Source organism: Dipodomys merriami, unplaced genomic scaffold (assembly GCF_024711535.1).
Source record: "Dipodomys merriami isolate MVZ:Mamm:240054 unplaced genomic scaffold, mDipMer1.0.p SCAF_202, whole genome shotgun sequence".
Classification (NCBI taxonomy): domain Eukaryota; kingdom Metazoa; phylum Chordata; class Mammalia; order Rodentia; family Heteromyidae; genus Dipodomys; species Dipodomys merriami.
This window is the reverse complement of record NW_027203405.1, coordinates 2123526-2146598: the sequence shown is the minus strand read 5'-3', so window position 1 is coordinate 2146598 and position 23073 is coordinate 2123526. Positions and strand designations below refer to the sequence as shown.

At 47.5% G+C, this 23073-nt stretch overlaps 1 protein-coding gene across 1 annotated transcript in view; it reads right to left on the bottom strand.

The window, feature by feature from the left end:
• Tbcd (tubulin folding cofactor D) overlaps positions 1-23073 on the bottom strand; it is a gene marked incomplete at its 3' end in the record, with an annotated part of 126673 nt that overhangs the window by 64263 nt on the left and 39337 nt on the right. Inside the window, exons 8-13 of the mRNA XM_070031580.1 lie at positions 19940-19985; positions 18904-19036; positions 17109-17251; positions 15599-15659; positions 14552-14626; positions 8435-8529 (exon numbers count right to left, since the gene is read on the bottom strand). Of these exons, the coding sequence (XP_069887681.1) occupies positions 8435-8529; positions 14552-14626; positions 15599-15659; positions 17109-17251; positions 18904-19036; positions 19940-19985 (553 nt within the window). The remainder of the gene's footprint in view (positions 1-8434; positions 8530-14551; positions 14627-15598; positions 15660-17108; positions 17252-18903; positions 19037-19939; positions 19986-23073) is intronic.

The following is a 23073-nucleotide window of genomic DNA, read 5'->3' as shown; positions in this document are numbered from 1 at the left end:
CCTTGGAGGTTTCAGAGAAAAGTCTCAAGAACCCTGCCTTGCTAGATCTCGGGAGCGGGGATACTCTCCATTCTCATCTCCTACAGTTCATGGCCAGTCACCCGAGACCCTACATTACAACCAAGTTGTAGGCACTGCGCAGGGGAATTCTGTGTGATTACATGATAAATCTTGTCCTGCCAACAGCTCTCAGTTCCTCAGTAGCTGCAATACAGAGGAGGTCCCAATGAAGTTGTCTGCTAACAGCAGATGACAATCTGGAGTAAACATGCAAAAGTACCTGCAATGACCATTGCTAAAACAAAACTGCTGCCATCCCCAGTTGCTTATTTAATATGAACAGGCATCTTACCACTAAGAGCTGAAGATGAAAATGAAAGAAAGTAGGGCTGATACAAACCTCACCTTTGCAAGTAAAAGCAGCACTCACCAGCGTGTTCCCAGTAAAACCAGTCTTGTTGAGCAATTCATTTTTCAAATTCTATCTAGGCAAACTTAAGTAGGCTGCACCTTGTTGCTATGGGATTTGAGAAGTGAAGTCTCCACTCTCAAGCACTACTTTGTGAAGATACAAACAGGGAATAGTTAAGAGATCCCTACACACAGAGTAGGTCACGCCCAGACCAAAATTCTCTGGGAAATGTAGCAAAAAGATGGATTCAGGAAGAACAAAGGTCAAACTGCTGTGAGGGGAAAAATGTCTGTGAAAATTTTGATGGAGGGTAGTGAACAAGGACCCTGTGATCCCTGTGTCCCCTCACCATTACAAAAAGGCAACCTAAGAGTTCTAATCCTAGAGTTGTAACAGAGACAGCACAACACACTTTGAAACTGGTAGAATTTACTTAAAATTCAAATGCCAGGGCTGGGAAGGTAGCTCAGTGGTAGAGCGCTTGCCTTGCATGCATGAGGACCTGAGTTCGATTCCTCAGCACCACATAAGCAGAAAAAAACAGAAGGGGCGCTGTGGCTCAAGTGGTAGAGCGATAGCTTTAAGCTGAAGAGCTGAAGGACAGTGCCCAGGCCCAGAGTTCAGGCCCCACAACTGGAAAAAAAAAAAAAAAAATTCAAATGAGGGATGTAGTGCTTGTCACAACTCTTTTAAGGAACACCTGAAATGCCACTGCTGCAAACTACACCCAAAGATGAGTCTTGGAGAACCAGGCAGTCTGTGGTGCCTTTCAAACCACCACTTACCACTCACCCAAACTTCACAAGTCCATGATGCAAATCTCAACAAGTACACAATAGTTGCTGACCTGCCTTGAATTTTTTATAAGCACCAATGCTTTTTATATGCACCAATATGTGATACCACATTCTTCCCCCACACACAGACACTTCCTAATAATAAGTACCTACAGAAAGTAGAACAAGGAGCTGGGAAGGTGGCTCGGTGGCAGAGCGCTTGCCTTGCATGCATGAGGCCCTGGGTTCGATTCCTCAGCACCACATAAGCAAAAAGAAAAAAGCCGGAAGTGGCGCTGTGGCTCAAGTGGTAGAGCGCTCTCCTTGAGCTGAAGAGCTGAGGGACAGCGCCAGGCCCACAGTTCAGGCCCCACAAGCAGACCCAAAAAAATAAATTAATTTAATTAAATTAAAAAAAAAAAAAAAGTAGAACAATTCTTCAAGCACCATGCTCCATATCAGGACCCAAAGTCTCACACGGGAAGAAAAGGGTCATCACTATGCACTCAATACTCTGTCAGCTCCCGGCACTCCGAGGACCAGGGGGAAGCTCACCGAGTGTCACCAGAGGGACCTCAGCAGCTAGCATCTCTTGCCTGGCAGAGCATGCAGCGCTGCCCCACCACCCAGGGCGTACTCAGCCTGCAGTTAGGGTCAGAGTTTGTGCTCAATCTGGCCCTCCTCTCCCATGCATGCACAACTTTGGCCAGACAGGGCTCTCCAGCCTTCTTGCTCCTCTCCCCATCTTTCTCACAGGCTGCTTCTTCACAAAACCCTTCCACATTTAATCTTGGCATCTGCTCCTCAAAGACCCAAACAGATGCCACATCACACAAATGTTCGTTGTTGGTTGCTATCACAGAACGTAGCAAAGTGGGCACTCTGAAAATCTCCCTCTACCAAAAAACCACTAAGCTGGCCAAAACCGACAGGGTCAGCTTTTGCAGTACTGACTTACAGCAACCAAGGGATGTTCAACAAAGAATGAGATATATCAGCCAAACTCCCATCAGGTCATATCTGGGATACAGAACAGATGTAAGTGACCAAATACAAAACATGGTCAGTACACAGTCTGGAAAACCGAGAGACAGTGGGCAACACAGGCCTCAGCATGCCACCAAAGCAAATGCCCAGGGGGTCTGGTTTCTGGAGCTCCCCACAATAATGCTCAAAATGCTCCACTTTCAACCAATAGAAAGTTACAATGTATTCAAAGAAACAGAAAAGTACAGTCTGAGGCAGTCTAGACATTAGACTTACTACATTAAGTCAACTGCCTTAAACAGTGCTTTTATAGCTAAAGAAAACCAAGAGAGTACCATCTGAGCAAGTTCAGAATATCAATAATATATGGTTGAAAGCCAGCCCAGGCAGGAAAGTCCATGAGACTCTTATCTCTAATAAACCACCAGAAAACCAGAAGTGGCACTGTGGCTCAAGTGGTAGAGCGCTCGCCTTGAGCTGAAGAGCTGAGGGACAGTGTTCAGACCCCAGAATTCAAGACCCAGAACCGGCAAAAAAAAAAAAAAATCACAAAAGTCATGATGGCACATAGTTGTAATTCTAACACTTGGAAAGCAGAGGCAAGACAAAGTTAGCAAAGACCCTCTTTCAAAAACAGAAGGGCCAGGCTGGGAAGGTGGCTCAGTGGTAGAGTGCTTGCCCCTCATGCATGAGGCCCTGGGTTCGATTCCTCAGCACCACATAAGTAGAAAAAAGCCGGAATTGGTGCTGTGTCTCACCTTGAGCTGAAGAGCTGAGGGACAGCCCTAGACCCAGAGTTCAGCTCCCACAATCGACAAAAAAAAAAAAGGGCCAAGGAAGGAAATCTATTTGTCATAGTTCTGAAATGCCATCATTTGCTCTCCTCTTCTACTCCTTGACACCCTGTCTTAAAAATTAAAATACTGGGCTGGGAAGGTGGCTCAGTGGTGGAGCGCTTGCCCTGCATGCTCGAGGTCCTGGGTTCGATTCCTCAGCACCACATAAGCAAAAAGAAAAAAAAGCCGGAAGTGGCGCTGTGGCTCAAGTGGTAGAGCGCTAGCCTTGAGCTGAAGAGCTGAGGGACAGCGCCCAGGCCCAGAGTTCAGGCCCCACGACCGGACCCAAAAAAAAAAAGAAAAAATTAAAATACTTTCAAATGAACTATGGGAAAAAAGGGGGAGGAAGAGGCTGGGGTATATGCAGCTCAGAGGGCAGTGTACTTCCTAGCAAATACAAGGCTCTGGGCTCACTCTCCAGTACAAGGGAGGGGGAACCCTCTAAAACGAGAGCTTGAGACCAGACTTGCTCAGGCACAAGAAATAGTCAGTGAAGCCGGGCACCGGTGGCTCACACCTGTCATCTTAGCTACTCTGAGGAGCCTGAGATCTGAGGATCATGGTTCAAAGCCAGCCTGGGCAGGAAAGTCCATGAAACTCTTATCTCCAATGAACCACCAGAAAACCGGTGGCTCAGCCGGGAGAACATCGCTCACCTTGAGCTGAAGGGCTCAGCAACAGCACCCAGGCCCACAGGAAAGAAAGAATCAGGGAGCTGAAGGACAGAATAATTGAAATCACTCTATCTGAGAAGCAGGGGAGAGGATAAATAAATGAACCAGAACCACAGCTCAAATGGTAGAGCACCATGAGCACAAAAGCCAAGAGCAGAAAGCCCTGAGTTCAAGCCTCAGTACAGGCACAAAAGACTGGGGAAGGGGGCTGAGAGTGTATGGGGGAGGGGAGGGGAGTGTTGGGTTCAACCTAAGAGACCTGAGAGATACAACCAAGTAACCAACACACCTACAATGGCATCTCAGAGCAAGAGAAGGGTAAGACGCAGGGGAAATGCCTTCAGAAGTTAATAGCAGTATATACCTCAAATTGGATGAAAGATATGAGTCTACACACCCAAGATGCTCAAAACAACACTGATTACTAGTTTTTATTCAAACCAATGTGCAAAATTCTCCATTAAATAAGAATTGCGAGGGAGAAAATAAGAGCCACACTAAATATCCAAATAGATCAGAATGCTTGACTTCAAAAAGCCAAACACTTGCTGGGCACCAGCAGCTCACACCTGTCATCCTAGCTACTCAGGAGGCTGAGATCTGAGGATCACAGTTCAAAGCCAGCCCTGGCAAGAAAACCCAGGACACTCTTATCTCCAATTAACCACCAAAAGAAGTGAAGCTGTGGCTCAAGTGGTAACGCACTATCCTTGAGAACAAAACCTCAAGGACCTTGCCTATCAAGGCCCATAACCAGCACCAAAACAAAAACCTCAAAACACTGGAAAAAATACATAAAATGCAAAACTAGGCACACACATTTTGTCATAATGGTAACAGTAATGAAATACAGTACACCTATTCTTGAATTTAACAGAGGAAATCCTGATGGCCTGCTACCCTACATTAGCTCCTTCAAACCCAGCAGGAGCCCTCCATGACTCACATTCACACTGAAGAAGGATCAAAAACTCTGAAAAAGCTAAAAGGATCAAAAGTAGGACTCGTGAAGATAAGCCCTGGCATCTGAGACACCTGAAGTACCGAAGACCAAGTGGTCTTCAATGAGGTCCTCCAGGAAACAGAGAACACAGACACTTGTTCATTGAAGTAAAGGTCAAGACATAGGCTTACAACACATGCGGGGATGTGGGGAGAGAGAGCACGCGTGTGTGTGTGTGTGTGTGTACACATGCATGCATGCATGTATGCAAGAAGAGGAACTGGCAGAACTCCCTAGAAAGCCATCCAAAGAAAGCACCCCCCTTCAGAACCTTTGCCCCGTGGTAAAGCTGGCCTCCTCAAGGCCATTGCCTTGAAGGTAGATAGAGTAGGAACCTTTGCCTTCCAATCTAACTTCCCCAGGGCCACTTCTTCCTTTTCAGCATGCAACCATGAAGGTTTCCCTGTCCTCTACAACACAAACACAAGTTCTATGTAACAACATGCTCATCTGAATCCCGTCCCCTAGACAATGTCTTTCCAAAGTGTCTGCTTTTGCTTCTCAACTAAATAGAATGCCATATAGGGGACACAACAGCTCAGAGGAGACCACAAAATAGCAGGACTGCTCAACCATGTGCCTTCAACTACAGTTTTATAAAGATAAGACTTTTCTCAGAGGAACGGTGTAAGATCTAAAATAAACACATGCCCAGGTAGTCCACACCTGTAATCTGGCTAACTAGAGGTAGAAGTTCAAGATTTAAAATTAAATTTAAGGGCTGGGAAGGTGGCTCAGTGGTAGAGCGCTTGCCTTGCATGCATGAGGCCCTGGGTTCGATTCCTCAGCACCACATAAGCAAAAAAGAAAAATTTCGGAAGTGGCGCTGTGGCTCAAGTGGTAGAGCACTGGCCTTGAGCTGAAGAGCTGAGGGACAGGGTCCAGGCCCAGAGTTCAGGCCCCACAACCGAACCAAAAAAAAAAACAAACAATAAAATTAAATTTAAGGGCTGGGAAGATAAGAGTGTTTGCCTTTTATGCATGAGGCCCTGGGATCCATTCCTCAGCACCACATAAGGAAAAAGGCCGGAAGTGGCGCTGTGGCTCAAGTGGTAGAGCGCTAGCCTTGAGCTGAAGAGCTGAGGGACAGCGCCCAGGCCCAGAGGTCAGGCACCAGGACTAACAAAAATAAATAAATAAATACATAAATAAAAACATTTTTTAAGTGAAAACGTAAAAAGCATGCTGCACAGATGCTCAGTAAGCGTTAAGACCTACCATCCCCGTGCCTGCCCTGTGCCTGCCGGACGGACCTCTGCTGATACAACGCTTCACAAGACAGGCCCTACCAGGCACAGGAAAAGCCTACAGCAACTTTCAGTTCCCAAGAAAGGTAGCACCAGGCAGAAGGCCGACTATGAACATGAGCAGTTCATTGACTCTACACCGTGTTTCAAAGCTGCAACAACAGTGTGACACTTTATGGTACCTATGCCTTCCCCTTACTCTAGGGCAGGGGATCAGTTCAATGTGTGATGTCCTGTGACACAAACAAGTGCCAAGGAAGAAGGGACGGGAAGAGCGACAATGGTTGGGCTCCACAGCACGATGGAGTCCGAGACCCTGCTCAACCAAGTCTCAGGCACATCCAGTGCTCAACAGTGGAACTCATCTCTACCGATGCGCCTGGGGACCCGCTGACTCTTGAAGAGGGCCAGACTGCAGCATCCGTGTGAAGTTCACCAACCACCTCTGTATTCAATAGTGAATCACCACCACCCCGTTCCCAGGGGACTGGGCCGACCCTTCCTCACAAGACAGTTTGCCTCTGCTGTACCGATCACAATTCCTCACAAATTCAAGGTAGGAAGAAATGTGATAAACAATCCATTCAGTCTAGGCTATAGAAACAGCTGCTACCTATACTAATACCTGGGAGCTAAGCTCAAGCTGTTCCTCAGTCAGCAGGGACACAAACCAACCCACAATGAGATGACATTCCATACTCATAGGGTGGCTTTTTTTTTCTGGTCATAGGGCTTGGGCACTGCCCCTCAGCTCTTCACTTGAGCCACAGCGCCACTTCCGGTTTTCTAGTGGTTTATTGGAGATAAGAGTCTCATGGAGTTTCCTGCCTGGGCTCACTTTGAACCACAATCCTCAGATCTCAGCCTCTCGTGTAACATTGCTTTTTTTTTTATTTTGGTCATGGGGCTTGAACTCTGGGCCTGGGCACTGTCCTTGTGCTCTTCAGCTCAAGGCGAGTGCTCTACCGCTTATGCCACAGCGCCACTTCCCGTTTTCTAGTGGTTTATTGGAGATAAAAGAGTCTCACGGACTTTCCTGCCCGGGCAGGCTTTGAACCGTGATCCTCAGATCTCAGCCTCCTGAGTAGCTAAGATTACAGGTGTGAGCCACCAACGCCTGGCTACATTGCTATTATTTTTAAATAAAGAGAAACAAAAAGCAATGGCGGTGAGGTTGTAGAGAAACTGGAATCCTTGTATATAGATGATAAGAATGTAAAATGGTACAGCCATTAGAAAAGTTTGGCAGTATCTTAAACTGACTTAGCAGTCTCTCTTACAAAACCTTGTACACAAATGCTCACAGGAGTATTATTCACTATAGCCAAAAGGCGAGAACAACTTAAATGTTTGCCAGATGATGAAAGAATAAAATGTAGTAAATGAATACAATAGAATACTATTCAGCTGTAAAAACATCTGGCCTGCTACAAAGTGGATGAACATCAAAAACAATGCCCTAAGTGAAAGAATTTAGACATAAAAGAGCACATATCACAGAGTGCTTATGTGAAATGTCTAGAAAAGGCAAAACAGAGCAGTAGAGAGGGGATCCATTTTGCCCAGGAGTTGGGGAGTTAGGGTGAGTGTCTGCACTCAGGATCAGGGTTTCTACCTGAAGCTATGAAAATGGTAAGTTAAGTTACAGTGCCATTACACAACCCTGAGTGTACTAAAGACCACCTAACTGCACACCTTTCGTGAGTAATAGTTATCCAGTAATGCTGGTTTTGGAAAAACAGAAGACTACACAAACAGAAGTGGTAACCACAGCGGATCTGCACACTCACTTGTAGCGCTTGGGGTAGACAACTTAACTCAGTGCTGGTGAAACAGGACACATGGTCCAGCATCTTTGTTCTGGACAAAAGCCACCTCTGGTGCATCGACTGTGGGATTCACTCAGACAGGTCCTTGAGGCCTCTTCAGACTTCTTTACCTCCCACTCAGAGAGCATCTGCAGCCACCCCAGGGGCTTTCCCCATCAACTCTACGGCAGCAGGCCCCTACCGCCCCATCTTCTGCCTCTGGCTGAGAGCCAGCCTGGCCCGTGGGTCCTTCTGCTTATCCACCACACTGTGCTCCACGGAGGCTGCTGGAGAGCTCTCCAAGCTTTCTACTCTACTCCAGCAGCCTCATCCCAGGGCACCACTGTCACGCAGGCAACACAGGATGTTGCAGGAGCACTGGGTTCAACAGGTGACAGCAAGAGAGTGGAAATCAGCTCTCAAGGTAAGAAAACCAGACGACACAACAGCCCATAGCCCTCCAGACCCAGAATGCAGGGCATCTGCTTAGGGAAGTTCCACAGCTTATCCAAGAGGTCATCAGGAAATTATCAAGCCTGGTATGAGGAAGGAGTCTGGAAGGTACATCTAATGCACTTTGCTACACTAACACTAGGTCTACAACTGGCCGTGCCAGGGATACAGCTCAGCAGAGCAACGCCATCATGCCACAAAAGGCCTAAGGACAGATTTACGTGTTTCAATTACTTACCCTCTGAGAGTCGCAATGGGAGTAACAGGCCTCGTCTACCAAGTTCAGCAAGTGCCAGACATCCACCATGCCATGCCTTGTCCATCTCCTGAAAACTGAGTTCAGAGTTCTATGGTCAGCTCTCAGTTCAAAGCCCACAGTTTAGCACATAACATAGGCTACCCATGATGCTCTTTTTGAAATAAGACATAGCATGAAGATAAATGTCACACCCAGTACACCTCTCTTCAGAGCTCTCAAAAACAAATCAAAGTCCTGGGTCAGCCCAAGTTCCAACTCAGAGCATCTACCACTGTACCATATGGACCAACACCAAATAAACACCAGCCTCAGAGGGTCTTCCCAAGTCAGCCGTGAGGCTCCAGCTATTCTGCATACCCAACCTCAGCCCGGGGATCCCAGACAATTCAGATGTCATTGATTAAACACAATAAAATGATTCCCATTGTTTACTCATGTGATCAAATTCAAGATTTAAACATCAGAATGAAACCATTTGCCAGGGCTCACAACTGCAATCCTAGCTACTCAATAGACAAATCTGAGGATTATGGTTCAAAGCCAACCAGAGCAGGAAAGTCTGTGAGACTCTTCGCTCCAATTAGCCACCAAAAAGTCAGAAGTGGAGTGGTGGCTCAAGTGGTAGAGCACCAGACTTGAGCAAAAAAGCTAAAGGTCAGCACCAAGACCTGAGTTCAGTACTGGCACACAAAAAAATTTATTTTCTAATTAGAATAAAATGGCATTTAGAGATTTTATTCTTGCACTAATGGGGACTGGCACATGGATGTTTTTCTTTTGAGCTACACCTTGCTACGTTACCTGGCTGGCCTAGAGCTTCTGTCTCAGCCTCCCAAGTAGCTGGGCCCACGGCAGACCACATGGCCACCTGAGATAAGGCCTTGCTCTTAGAATTCACAAACTGTATAGACCACGGTAATGACGATTTGCCTTGTGAAGGTTAAAATGTGTTTGTGACTTTAACTAAGTATCACTGTTCCACAATACTGTGAAATACGTGACATTTATGTAATCATCTAATCTCAATTTTTTTATCACAGTGAGGGAAGGGGTGGGTGAGGAGCGATGGGTGACAGTGTTGTCTGACACCTTGTATTCATATGCTGTTTTATAGAATGGGAACTTCTTTATATAACTACTTAAAGATAACAATAAAATGTAAAAAAAAAAAAAAGAATGTCCCTTTAATAGCTCAGAAGCTCTCTTCAGGATGTGGCCTGTTATGATTATTAGTATGAGTGATTATGCTCAGACTGGTCAAGGCTGCTCTGAAATTTCCATTTTTGCTACCAACATAAATATAGAAATACATCTGGCAAAAAGCAAAACAACTGGGGGGCGGGGGGAGGATGGGAAGGGATGGGAAGGGGAAACAAAGGAGGAGGCTACAAAGCTTGATAAGAAATGTACTCATTATCTTGCCCATGTAATTGTAACCCCTCTGTACAGTATTTTCACAATAAAAATAAAAAAATTTTTAAAAAGCAAAACAATTTATAACACCTTTATTAATTTTTGGGGGGGTCAGTCATGGGGCTTGAATTTTGAACATGGGCACTGTCCCTGAGCTCTTCAGCTCAAGGCTAGCACTCTATCACTTGAGCCACGGCACCGCTTCTGGTTTTCTGGTGGAGATAGGAGTCTCATGGACTTTCCTCCCTGGGCTGGCTTTGAACCTCAATGCTCAGATCTCAGCCTCCTGAGCAGCTAGGATGATAGGTGTGAGCCACTGGCGCCCAGCCCATTTCTAAATCTTAATGTCAGCATTTGTAGCCTTTAGAACTTTATTAGAAAGAGAGGCTTGTCCATGAACCTTAATAACATCTGAATAAACATATCCATATGATAACCCAAATACAATACAAGTAATGTCTTTTCTAAAGGGAAAGTGTGTCGCTGTGGCTCCTGCCAGGCAAGGCTGGCAGGAAGGGCGCCTGGTCCTCAATGACAGGAAGACAGGGAGAACCTTCAATCAGGAACTAAAAGCAAGCTCCAGCCCTCAAACTCAATCCAAGAAGCATCCAGAAACACAAAATCCATTGACATAAAAGGCACACAATGATGGGAGCCAAGAGAAGCAGGAAGAAGGGGCCAGGAGGCTCAGGCTCGACTCACCACGGTCCTTCCTCCAACATGCCGCACTGCTATTTTGGCTGAGGATTCAAGAGCAGTAAGATCACTTCTGCCCTCTAAAACTCAGCTATATAAATGATATGTACAAGCTGGTGCTAGTAATCCTCATGCCTACTACTCCGGAAGCTGAGATCAAAACTGCAGTTCAAAGCCAGCCTGAGCAGGGAAGTCTATGACTCTTATCTCCAATTAAGCACTAAAAAAAGCCAGAAGTGTAGCTGTGGCTAAAGTGGCAGAGTGCTAATCGTGAACAAAGATTCTAGGGGGGAGGGGGAGTTTAGTTGTGGAGATGGGAGGGGAGGGATGATAGGGGAAAAACAAAGGAGGAGGCAACAATGCTTGATAAGAAATGTACTTATTACCTTGGCTCATGTAATTGTAACCCCTCTGTATGGTATTTTCACAATAAAAAAAAAAAACTTAAAAAAAAAAAGCTCAAAGCCAGGCACTGGTGGCTCACGCCTGTAATCCTAGCTACTCAGGAGGCTGAGATCTGAGGATCGCGGTTCAAAGCCAGCCCGGGCAGGAAAGACCGTGAGACTCCTATCTCCAATAAACCACCAGAAAACCGGAAGTGGCGCTGTAGCTCAAGTGGTAGAGCGCTCGCCTTGAGCTGAAGAGCTGAAGGACAGTGCTCAGGCCCAGAGTTCAAGCCCCACAACCGACAAAAAAAAAAAAAAAAAAAAAAAAAAGCTCAGGGACAATGCACAGGCCCTGAGTTCAAGCCTCAAAATTGGCACCAAAAAAAAAAAAAAATGTAGAGATGCACAAATAGCATAAATAACAGAAACAATGCAAGATTAAACTAGTCAGGATGACTGACACTAGGCCAAGACTACAAGCCAAGAGAAAGGAGTAAAATCTGGAGGAATGGCTCACACCAGGGCCCCACAAAGCCCATGGAGACGAGTAACACCCAAGGGCAGAGAAAGATGCAAAGGAAAACTCCAGAAGAATTTAGATAAAAAGCTCCAGCTAGGCTGGGAATGTGGCTTAGTGGTAGAGTGCTTACCTAGCATGCATGAAGCCCTGGGTTCTATTCCTTAGCACCACATACACAGAAAAAGCCAGGAGTGGTGCTGTGGCTCAAGTGGTAGAGTGCTAGCCTTGAGCAAAAAAAGCTCAGGCCCTGAGTTCAAGCTCCACCACTGGCAAAGATTAGATAGATAGATAGATAGATAGATAGATAGATAGATAGATAGATAGATAGATAGATAGACAGACAGACAGATGCTCTAGCTAAGAACACGTGATCATGCCTAAAATCCCAGCTATGCAGGAGATCATAAGTAGGAGGCTAACAGTCTGAGGCCAGCCCAACAAGAATACAAAACTCTACCTAAAACTGACTAAAGCCAAAAAGAAATGGAGAGATAGCTATAGCAGAAGACACCTGTGGAGGCCCAATCCTAATATGGTCACCAAAAAAACCACTAAATGACCAGTGAGTACGTACAGCAATACCATAGGGAAAAAAAGAAAAAGAAGCCACTTCAGGAAAACCACTGCCCCAAGGAGATGGGTGTGATCCCAGCCTTGCCACCCACCAAGGCCAGCTTCTGAGAACCCTCTGAGAGAGCAGGGCGGGCTAGCTGCCTTGACCACTGCCCAGGCAGACAGGGAGAGGGACAGCAGCAGCACAGCACCTGTCCAGACCCTCCAGAAAGAGGCTCCAGGATCACAAGCCCATAGAACCCCAACAGAGAATCTGTATTTGCTCCACAAGCAGCCCCAATTAGGAGAGTACTTTCTGCTAGGAATATTTCTACTACACATAACATTACTTCAACATAGATGCCCAATGTGACATACTGTTTCCTGCACTTGGTAACTGTCACTGAACAGCCCTGAGGCTACACAAGGCAGAGAGACCTGCTACAGAAGGAAACCGACGGGGTTGCTGGCAAGCCTGTCCCTAGAGACACAGGTAGCACACCTGGAATATCCAAAGTGCTGACAGTGCACTTCTGCAGCCAGTCATAGCCACAGAGCATGACAGAACACCGCAGCACCAGCTCCTGAAGTGCCAAGGCAAAGCAGCGTCCTGAACAAGGCCAGAGTCCTGTCACACATAATGTAACAATCCTCAGGGAGGCAGGGGACCAGTCCCCTGCCTGGGAATGGTCCCAGGTCAAATTCATCACCCCACACACACACACACACACACACACACACACACACACACACACACACACACGCCATGCACACACACACACACACACACACCATGCACACACACACACACACACGCCACGCACACACACACACGCCATGCACACACACACACACACGCCATGCACACACACACACACACGCCACGCACACACACACACACACGCCATGCACACACACACACACACACACGCCATGCACACACACACACACACACACACACACCATGAACTCTCAGATCAGAATGCCCTTTTAAAACACTAAAACAGGTGGCTCAGTGGTAGCACGCTTGCCTTGCATGCCTGAGGCCCTGGGTTCTATTCCTCAGCACCACATAAGCAAAAAGAAAAATGCCGGAAGTGGCGCTGTGGCTCAAGTGGTAGAGCGCTAGACTTGAGCTGAAGAGCTGAGGGATAGCGCCCAGGCCCAGAGTTCAAGCCCCACGACCGGACCCAAAAAAACAAAAAACAAAAAAAAAAAAAAAACACTAAAACATGGGCTGGGAAGGTGGCTCAATGGTATAGAGCTTGCTTTGCATGCATGAGGCCCTGGGTTTGATTCCTCAGCACCACATAAGCAGAAAAAGCCAGAAGTGGCGCTGTGGCTCAAGTGGTAGAGCGCTAGCCTTGAGCTGAAGAGCTGAGGGACAGCGCCCAGGCCCAAGAGTTCAGGCCCCAAGACCAGCATAAATAAATAAATGAACAAACAAATAAATAAAACTTGAGCTGGGCACTGGTGGCTGTAATCCTAGCTACTCAGAAGGCTGAGATCTGAGGATCTTGGTTCAAAGCAAGCCTGGGAAGGAAAGTCCATGAGACTCTTATCTCCAATAAACCACCAGAAAACCAGAAGTGGTGCTGTGGCTCAAGTGATAGAGCACTCGCCTTGAGCTGAAGAGCGCAGGGTCAGTGCCCAAGCCCAGGGTTCAAGCCCCACGACCAATCAAAAAAAAAAAAAAAACACTAAAATTTGCAGGGCACCAGTGGTTCACGCCTGTAATCCTAACTACTCAGGAAGCTGAGATCTGAGGCTCACGGTTCAAAGCCAGCCCAAGCAGGAAAGTCCATGAGACTTTGATTAATCTCCAATTAACCACCAGAAAACGAAGTGGTGCTGTGGCTCAAGTGGTCGAGCACTAGCCTTGAGCTGAAGAGCTGAGGGACAGTGCCCAGGTCCTCGCAACCGACAAAGAAAAACAAAATAGAAGTGTACAAGAGAAGGTGGCTCAGTGGTAGAGCACTTGCCTTGCATGCCTGAGGCCCTGGATTCCATTTCTCAGCACCACATAAGCAGAAAAAGCCTGAAGTGGCGCTGTGGCTCAAGTGGTAGAGCGCTAGCCTTGAGCTGAAGAGCTGAGGGACAGTGCCCAGGCCCAGAGTTCAAGCCCCACGACTGACACACACAAAAAAAAAACCTAAACTAAAATTCCAGTGAACATTGACTCCAGGCCTCTGTCACAAGTGCCCCCCTCGACAGCTGCAGCACCACAGGCTTGTGGCCATACTACAGATGGAGCACCCTTTCATCACAGAAAGCTCTGTCTACAATGCAGACCCAAGTTCACACCGAAGAATGAAAATCCTGTGTACACAGGTTCCACACTAGCTTCACTTCTTCCTAAAGTTTAAATATAACCATGTTGACAATAGCAACACACAAGATGACCAAAATTGCCAAGTTTAACTTCAAAAGGTAAGAATAGGTTTGGGGTTTTGAAGAACAGCTCGACTGAAAGGGGATGTAACAGGACCAAGAGCAATGCTGCAGCTGTGCCCGAGTGTGAGAACGAACCTGAAGCAGTCCAGCACAGACCCCACCACGTCGTCTGCCAGCTCTTTGGGAAGCCTTCCAGCCATCCTGCCAATTCTGGAAAGAAAAGCAACAGTTCATCAGACACACATGCTCATTCCAGCCAGCCCTGCCCAGCAACCACTCTATGTGTCAGGGAGGAGCAGGCAGCATCGTACCCCACAGTAATGTGGGCATTGAGTCCATTACTAATGGTTACGAGCCACCAGCACAGGAGCACCAGGTGCTTGCTATAAGCTCCAATTCCGGCTGTTCACCTGGCGGGGGGGGGGGGGGGCCCACAACCCCCCTTCCACAAGAAACACTTTTGGCTCTCAATGATGTCGGGGGGTGGGGAGCCCACACAGGGCAGAGAGAGTCCTGAAGTCAAACTCACAGGAAAGGCCCTCTCAACCTAATCTCATACCAAGCCACACTGATTACGGGCTGAAACTTAGCACTGCTGATTTGAATGCCCTTTGGCCCGTGGGGAGCTCCAAAATTATGCGGTCCCAGTGGAACCTATAGATAGAAAAGCCCCCGCTGACCCGTACTTGCCAGCCCTTTCCACAATGGAGCCTCACAGACAACTTAAAACTATACATCTATACCTGCAGAACTCACAATCGCACTAGAACCTAAAACTCACATCTTAAAATTAAGTTATAAAAGAAGAAATATGACCTAAAAAACAGTCATTCTATCTTTTGAGAACCTGTAAGGAGTATGAAGCTCTCAAACCCCATGTGAAGTATTTTTGTGGGTTTTTTTGGGGTCCGGTCGTGGGGCCTGAACTCTGGGCCTGGGCGCTGTCCATCAGCTCTTCAGCTTAAGGCACGCTCTACCACTTGAGCCACACTCACCACTTCCGGCTTTTTTCTTTTTGCTTATGTGGTGCTGAGGAATGGAACCCAGGGCCTCAGGCATGCAAGGCCAGCGCTCTACTGAGCCCCCTCCCCAGCCCTGTGTGAAGTTTTTAAGGACACTGAGATACAGGCCTGTCCCTCTCCTAGGACGTCACTTTGCTCCTCGCAAGGCACCAGCACTTACCCTTTGGCTGCAGACCACCGCACCACCGTGTCATTGTCCTTCAACCCAACCAGAAGCTGTTCTGTAACAACCAGAACATGAGCTATCAGCCTCAGTAAATTCTTTCTTTCTTTTTTTGGTTGGTCATGGGACTTGAACTCTGGGCCTGGGCGCTGTCCCTCAGCTCTTCAGCTCAAGGCCAGTGCTCTACCACTTGAGCCATAGCACCACTTCCAGTTTTCCAGTGGTTTATTGGGGATAATAGTTTCATGGTCTTTCCTGCCCAGGCTGGCTTTGAACCGCGATCCTCAGATTTCAGCCTCCTGAGTAGTTAGGATTACAGGCATGAGCCACCGGCGCCCAGCTTCCTCTATTTTTTTTTTTTTTGGGGGGGGGGGTCCGGTCGTAGGGCCTGAACACTGTCCCTCAGCTCTTCAGCTCAAGGCTAGCGCTCTACCACTTGAGCCACAGCGCCACTTCTGGCTTTTTCTGTTTATGTGGTGCTGAGGAATCGAACCCAGGGCCTCAGGCATGCAAGGCAAGCGCTCTACCACTGAGCCACCTTCCCAGCCCAGCTTCCTCTATTTTTAAATGAACCCAGGAAACCCATTTTTGTTACTGTTCCTAATGGAATCCCATCAGAGAAGTCAACCAGGTGAAGAAGGCCCAGTGCAAGATGAAGGCTAAGGGCAAAGCAAAGGCTCAGAACAAGGGTCTGCCCCAGCACATTGGAAGGGAGGCTGAGGACAGCTGAAGCAGCTGGGGACCTCCAGGCAGCGTCTGAGCCTGCTCCTGCAGGATGGGCCCTCAAAACCCAGTAACCCTCAAAACACCTTGGCCATAGGACACCAGAAGCCCCAGAAAACCTGGGAGAAAAAGAAGGGGAGTAGGATTTGAGACAAGCCAACAAAAGGGCAATGACGAAATATGCCTGCAGTGATGATCAGAGAGCAACAAGGAGGAGGCCAAGGGGCTCCGTATGGGATGGTGGCGTTCTGAACGGCCTTGAGCAACCCAGGGAGGGCACCAGATGTCACATCACAGCAACAAGGAAAGGGGAACCTGGGCAGCACATGAGGGCGATCTGTAGTCTAGGTGGAAACCTGCCCTGAAGGAGCAGATAGGTCAGCCTGGCCCAGCCCTCTCAGCCAGGGTCCCCATAGGAAAGAAGCATTAGGGAGTAGCAGAAGGATACAGAGCGGAAGGTGGGCAGAAGTCTCCATTGTGTGACTAGAGTACTGGGTCAACCTCCCCACGGTAGGAGCTTCAGGAGTTGAGATGCCACTGGGGGAAACATGAAAGTGCTACAGATTCAAGAACCAAGTGCCCACCTCAACTACCCTGAGAGCCCTAGCTCCCCAGAGGTGTGCAGAAAGAAGTGTGACACAGCTGAGAGCTAGGGGGAGCCTAAGGCTACTAGGGAGCAACCCGTCCACGGAGAGGACAGGCCACTGGCCATATGTTCAGTGAGGGTACCAATATGGGAGGGAAACGGAGGAACAGCCCAGGCAGGGTCCCAAGCCCCACCTACCTATCACACTCTCCACCCCTTCTGGGATGTCATAGTCCTCCTCAGCATCAGAAGCCACGCTGTCAGTCGGTGCCTTCTGCTCACTTTGATCCTGGGTGCAGAGCTTCAGATTGGCAGCCAAAGACCGGCTGCCACGCTGATACCTATGTAAAACAAAGCACACTCAGGTAAGCTAGTACAGCCTGAACCTACAATCAAATTTCTTGGTGATTCAAGTCATCAGTTTGGCTGAGGATCTGGCTTAATAGTAGAGTGCTTGCCTTGAATGCATGAGGCCCTGGGTTTGAATCCTCAGCACCACATAAGCAGAAAAAAAGCCAGAAGTGGCCCTGTGGCTCAAGTAGTAGAGTGCTAGCTTTGAGATGAAGAGCTGAGGGACAGTGCCCAGGCCCAGAGTGCAGACCCCACAACTGACCAAAAGAAAGAAAGAAAGTAAAACCTAAGTATATTACCAATTATAGAATTGGTAAGTACTATTATAGAATTGTATGATCAGTTATAGAACTGTATTGCCAATTATGTGTAAGGACTTTAAATTATAATCCGTCCCCCATGAATGTCCCCAGTACTTATGAGCATGAATGTGACATGTCTAGGTAGATCTGGATGCTTCCAGGTGGCCCTCCCAAGTATGAGTTAGCCTCATCCAAACAACTTAGCTCAACAGAATAAAACACTGTCCTTCCTGTCTGTCTGTCAGCTTGACTAGAGTACCAGTTCCTCTGTGTCCCCAGCCTGCTTCCTACCCCTGCAGACCTCGGATCTCACCAAGCTGCCTAACTGTGTGTACTGATTCCTTAGGCTGACTGTGGGAATGGATACATCACTCACAGCTGGCACTCTACCATCTGAGCCATACCTCCCGTTCTGGCTTTTTGATGGTTACTTGCAGGTAAGAGTCTCTAAGGTTTTTCTGCCCAAGCTGGCTTCAATCTGTGATCCTCAGATTTCAGCCTCCTAGATAGGTAGGATTATAGGCATGAGCTACTGGAGCCTACCCAATAAGCTCTTAGAGTGAACTGTATACTAAATACCCAAGAAGTATCTGAACCACAACATATTTCTGTAAAATTTGCTGCCATTTGCAACAAAGTTTAACCAACTGAACTTAAAATATGGCTTCCTAAATCATACTTCAAATATAGCTTCCCAAATCATATTTCAAGTTACACTTGAAATAAACAGAACTGAAGGTTACTAAAAACACACATCCTAAGAACATTGCCAGAGTCTGTGCCACAGAGCCAGCGATTCAAAACCACTGATCACACCCAGCACCATCTTTACCACAAGCAAAGACATTCTACATCCGGCTTTCAGACCCATCACAAATCAAAAAGGAGCTTCCGGCTAGGACTGTGGCCTCGCGGTAGAGCGCTCGCCTAGCATGCATGAAGCCCTGGGTTCCATTCCTCAGCACCACAGACACAGAAAAGGCCGAAAGAGGCGCTGTGGCTCAAGTGGTAGAGTGCTATCTTTGAGCAAAAGAAGCTCAGGGACAGCGCCCAGGCCCTGAGTTCAAGCTCTAGGACTGGCAAAAAAAAAAGAAGCTCCCCCAGTGACCACATCCTGCACATGAGCAACAGGGAAGACCAAAGCAGACTTCTCTCGTCACCACTCCAGCTTCAGCTAGTATAACTGTAAGACCTATATATAACCAAAAGGAAAATCACTCCTTTCACAATGAGAAACACTTCAGAAACTAAAGAAAAATTAACTCAGAAGACAGGTTTTCCCATCAGCCCATGCGGCCGTCCCCACCTGGGTAAGAGCCTGCCCCCTGACCCTGACTCACCTCCACGTTGCCACCTTCGGCTTCAGGAAGGTGAGCCCAAGACGCTGCACAAGCTTCACGCCCAGCTTCCGCAGCCGGGTCTGGCTGCACTCGGGGAGTCTGCATCTGTCAAGGCACTGGAGCACAGTGCTGGCTGCAAACAAGAGCGTGTGACTCAGCAGAGACCAAACTCACCCCGTATCCAATACAACCAAGTCCACAGGCAGGTGATGGCTAAGAAATACTGAGCACCAGAGCCCTGACCTACAAAACCCCCTTTTTCCAGGGTTTCTATCAAAAGCAGGATGGTAGAACCCACTGAGTCACTCAGCACAATGCAGGAACGGTGACAATGACAGAAAAGGAGGCTGGGCCCAGGTGGGGAGTATGGTGGAAAGGTCTCACATAGGCAGCAGCCTGTCAGGACCCTGTGCTACACAGGCCAGTCAGACCTGGGAGTAGCCAAGGCCAAGAGAGCACAAGGACGGCATTCTATGGACAGCCATAAAGGCCCAGGACAGAAACATAGGCCTAGCTCTCAGAAATGGGCTTGAGGTAAAACAGACCGTACAAGGGAGAGGAGGACACAGAGAAGTCAGGATGGAACCAACAGAGCAGATGAGAGGACAGGGACCCGGTGGCAGGGGAAAAAGGAGGCGGAGCACAGAAGGAGGGAGGGAGGACTAGAGGTTAATGGGGATGGGAGGGGAGAGGAGGTGGCAGGAGGGGACGGGGAGACAGGGAGTAAAGTCAACGGGGAAGTGGCCGCTACAGGACCCCAGCAGGCCAGTGGCAACTGTGAACAAGACACAGCAATAAGGCGCTAAGAGCCTGGATCTCCAGTACAGAAACGTCAGCAATTTCCTGTATTTCAAATAACTAATAAAGTTTGCCAAAAGTCCCACTTACCAAGACACACAAAACAAAAAAACCTAAGGGCTATGAGAGCATCTAAATACACCAAATTAGATTCCTACACTACGGATCAATGTTCAGGGACCATATGCAGAACATACTGACATCATACCAGAAAACTGACATCACTAATTCACCTTACCATAAGGTAGACAGTCTTCACGTTTTCCATGCTTAAATATTTGAGCCTGAAAAAGAAGGTGAACATCAAAATGTTATAAATACAAATGTACAGTTTTTTTTTTGTTTTTTTTTTTTTTTTTTATTTATAAAGGTGCTCATATGTTATATACCATATATGTGATCAGCAGCATGGGGATATTTAGTAGTGGTTCAACCAGATGAGTGGGAGTTCTTTGTTTCTTAAGTCCTGTTAGTTTTGTCATATCACCTAACATTTTGGATTCATCATCCACTTATCAGGGAGTTTTAAAAAAAATAAACTATCACGCCAGGCACTGCTGGCTCACGCCTGTCATGCTAGCTACTCAGGACGCTGAGATCTGAGGATCGCCGTTCAAAGCCAGCCCGGGCAGAAAAGTCTGTGAAACTCTTATCTCCAATAAACCACTAGAAAACCAGAAGTGGTGCTATGGCTCAAGTGGTAGAGCGCTAGCCTTGAGCTGAAGAGCTGAGGGACAGCGCCCAGACCCAGAGTTCAAGCCCCACAACCAACAAAAAATAAACTATCACAACAGCTTATTGCATCCTATAGAATTTACTGTGAACACACATCTCCTAACAGCAAGAGGACTACTAGAGATTGGAGAAGGAACTTTCCCACAAGTCCCTTAGAACAAGGGTACAACTGATGGAGTCAAACCCTCTGAGGGAAATCTGCTCCAAACATGCAGTGTGTAGACTGAGCTAGGCATCAAGGAGGAAGCAAGAGAGCCTCAGAGAGGTCCGAGTTATCTGTGCAAAAGTAAAAATGCCAAGGACTAAACTACCCACACAACAAACAGCAAGGAGACAAAGGACTCCTTCCTCAAGAGCACTAGTCAACACGGAAGAACATCTGTCCCACCCTCACAAGCACAAGCAACAAGCACAGGCCGCAGTCTCTGACAGGGTCGCCCTCCCTGAAACCACAGCTGTTTGCGCATGTGCACCACTCACTGCTCTGCAAGAACCTGCTGGCTACCACCAAAGAGTGTCCCAGTCTCACTGGGACACTGGCTCTCACTGGGACAGTGACTCCAGTGGACACTGATTCTCACTGGGTAACTGCAACACTGGGTCTTGCTGGCACACTGGCTCTCACTGGGTCACTGGGTCTCACTGGACACCAATTCTTACTTTCTGAGTTCTCAGTTGGGAAATTTATTTCCAGTTTGATGCCTGGTAGACAAGCGTAATTCTGAGTCTCCAAAACACTTAACCAAAAATTCCTAAGACTTAGTTCATCTACAAAACAGCAAATACATTTTTCCTCTGGGGGACAGTAACTTGAAGCAGAAAAGTCCTTAAGAGCCAGGCGCTGGTGGTTCACGCCTATAATCCTAGCTACTCAGGAGGCTGCAATCTGAGGATCTCGGTTCAAAGCCAGCCCGGGCAGGGAAGTCTGTGAGACTTCTTTTTTTTTTTTTTTTTTTTTTTTTGTCGGTCGTGGGGCTTGAACTCTGGGCCTGGGCGCTATCCCTCAGCTCTTCAGCTCAAGGCAAGCGCTCTACCACTTGAGCTATAGCGCCACTTCCGGTTTTCTGGTGGTTTATTGGAGATAGGAGTCTCACGGTCTCTTCTGCCCGGGTTGGCTTTGAACCGCGATCCTCAGATCTCAGCCTCCTGAGTAGCTAGGATTACAGGCGTGAGCCACCAGCGCCCGGCTGTCTGTGAGACTCTTATCTCCAATAAACCACAAGAAAACCGGAAGTGGCGCTGTAGCTCAAGTGGTAGAGCACTCACCTTGAGCTGAAGAGCTGAGGGACAGTGCTCAGGCCCAGAGTTCAGGCCCCATGACTGACAAAAAGAAAAAAGAAAAAGAAAGAAACAAAGAAACGGAAGAAAGAAAGAAACAAAGAAAGAAAGGAAGGAAGGAAGGAAGGTCCTTAAGATTCCATTATCGAAATAATCATCAAAAAGCTGTGCTGGAGGCACAACTTAAATGGTAATTCACCAGCCAAGCAAGCTAGCTGAGCAAGTAAGCCTCAGTACAACACAAAAATAATTACTAAGCCGGGCGCCAGTGGCTCACGCCTGTAATCCTAGCTACTCAGGAGGCTGACATCTGAGGATCGAGGTTCAAAACCAGCCCGGACAGGAAAGTCCGTGAGACTCTTATCTCCAATAAACCACTCAGAAAACGGGAAGTGGCGCTGTGGCTCAAGCAGTAGAGTGTTCACCTTGAGTTGAAGAGCACAGGGACAGTGCCCAGGCCCAGAGTTCAAGCCCCATGACTGACAAAAAAAAAAAAAGATAGAGTGGAGAAAATTTTGAAAAACAATCTGGCCAGCTAAGAAAAAGTTTAAAGCTGTGAACAAGAAAGACACAGTGGGGGCTGGGAAGGTGGCTCAGTGGCAGAGTGCTTGCCTTGCATTCATGAAGCCCTGGGTTCAGTAACTCAGTACCACGTAAGCAGTAAAAGCCGGAAGTGGCGCTGTGGCTTAAGTGACAGAGCGCTAGCCTTGAGCTGAAGAGCTGAGGGACAGTGCCCAGGCCGAGTTCAGGCCCCACAACTTGTTTCCCCCCCCAAAAAAAGGACACAGTGGCTAAAGTAATTAGTGTCATTTATATACTTAGTGCCATTATACTTAGAGGAGGAGTCCAATGGTGTCATAAGTTCTTCAAAAAACTAACAAGCCACTTAATAAAATGAATGCTAGGAAGATGAAACATTCTAAGGGAGAGGGCAAAAGCCAAGGGAAGAAGACACTAATGGAGGAAGAAAGGGTGCGCAAACATAGTCATTATATTCATTGTACATTGTGTAAAAATGGAACTACATAGCTTGGGGGTAGGGATGAGATGGGGAAAGGCAAAGGAAAACAATGCAAGGGTGGCACTGATCTCATAATCTGACTTCTGGAATCAAAACCCCTTTATACAACTATAATTTAAAAATGTATTTTTGCCAGGCACCGGTGGCTCATGCCTATAATCCTAGCTACTCAGGAGGCTGAGATCTGAGGACTGTGGTTCAAAGCCAGCCAGGGCAGGAAAGTCTATGAGCCTCTTATCTCCAGCTAACCGCCAGAAAACCAGCATTGTGGCTCCAGTGGTAGAGGGAGCACTAGCCTTGAGGTGAGAAGCTCAAGAACAGTGCCCATGGAAGTGGCG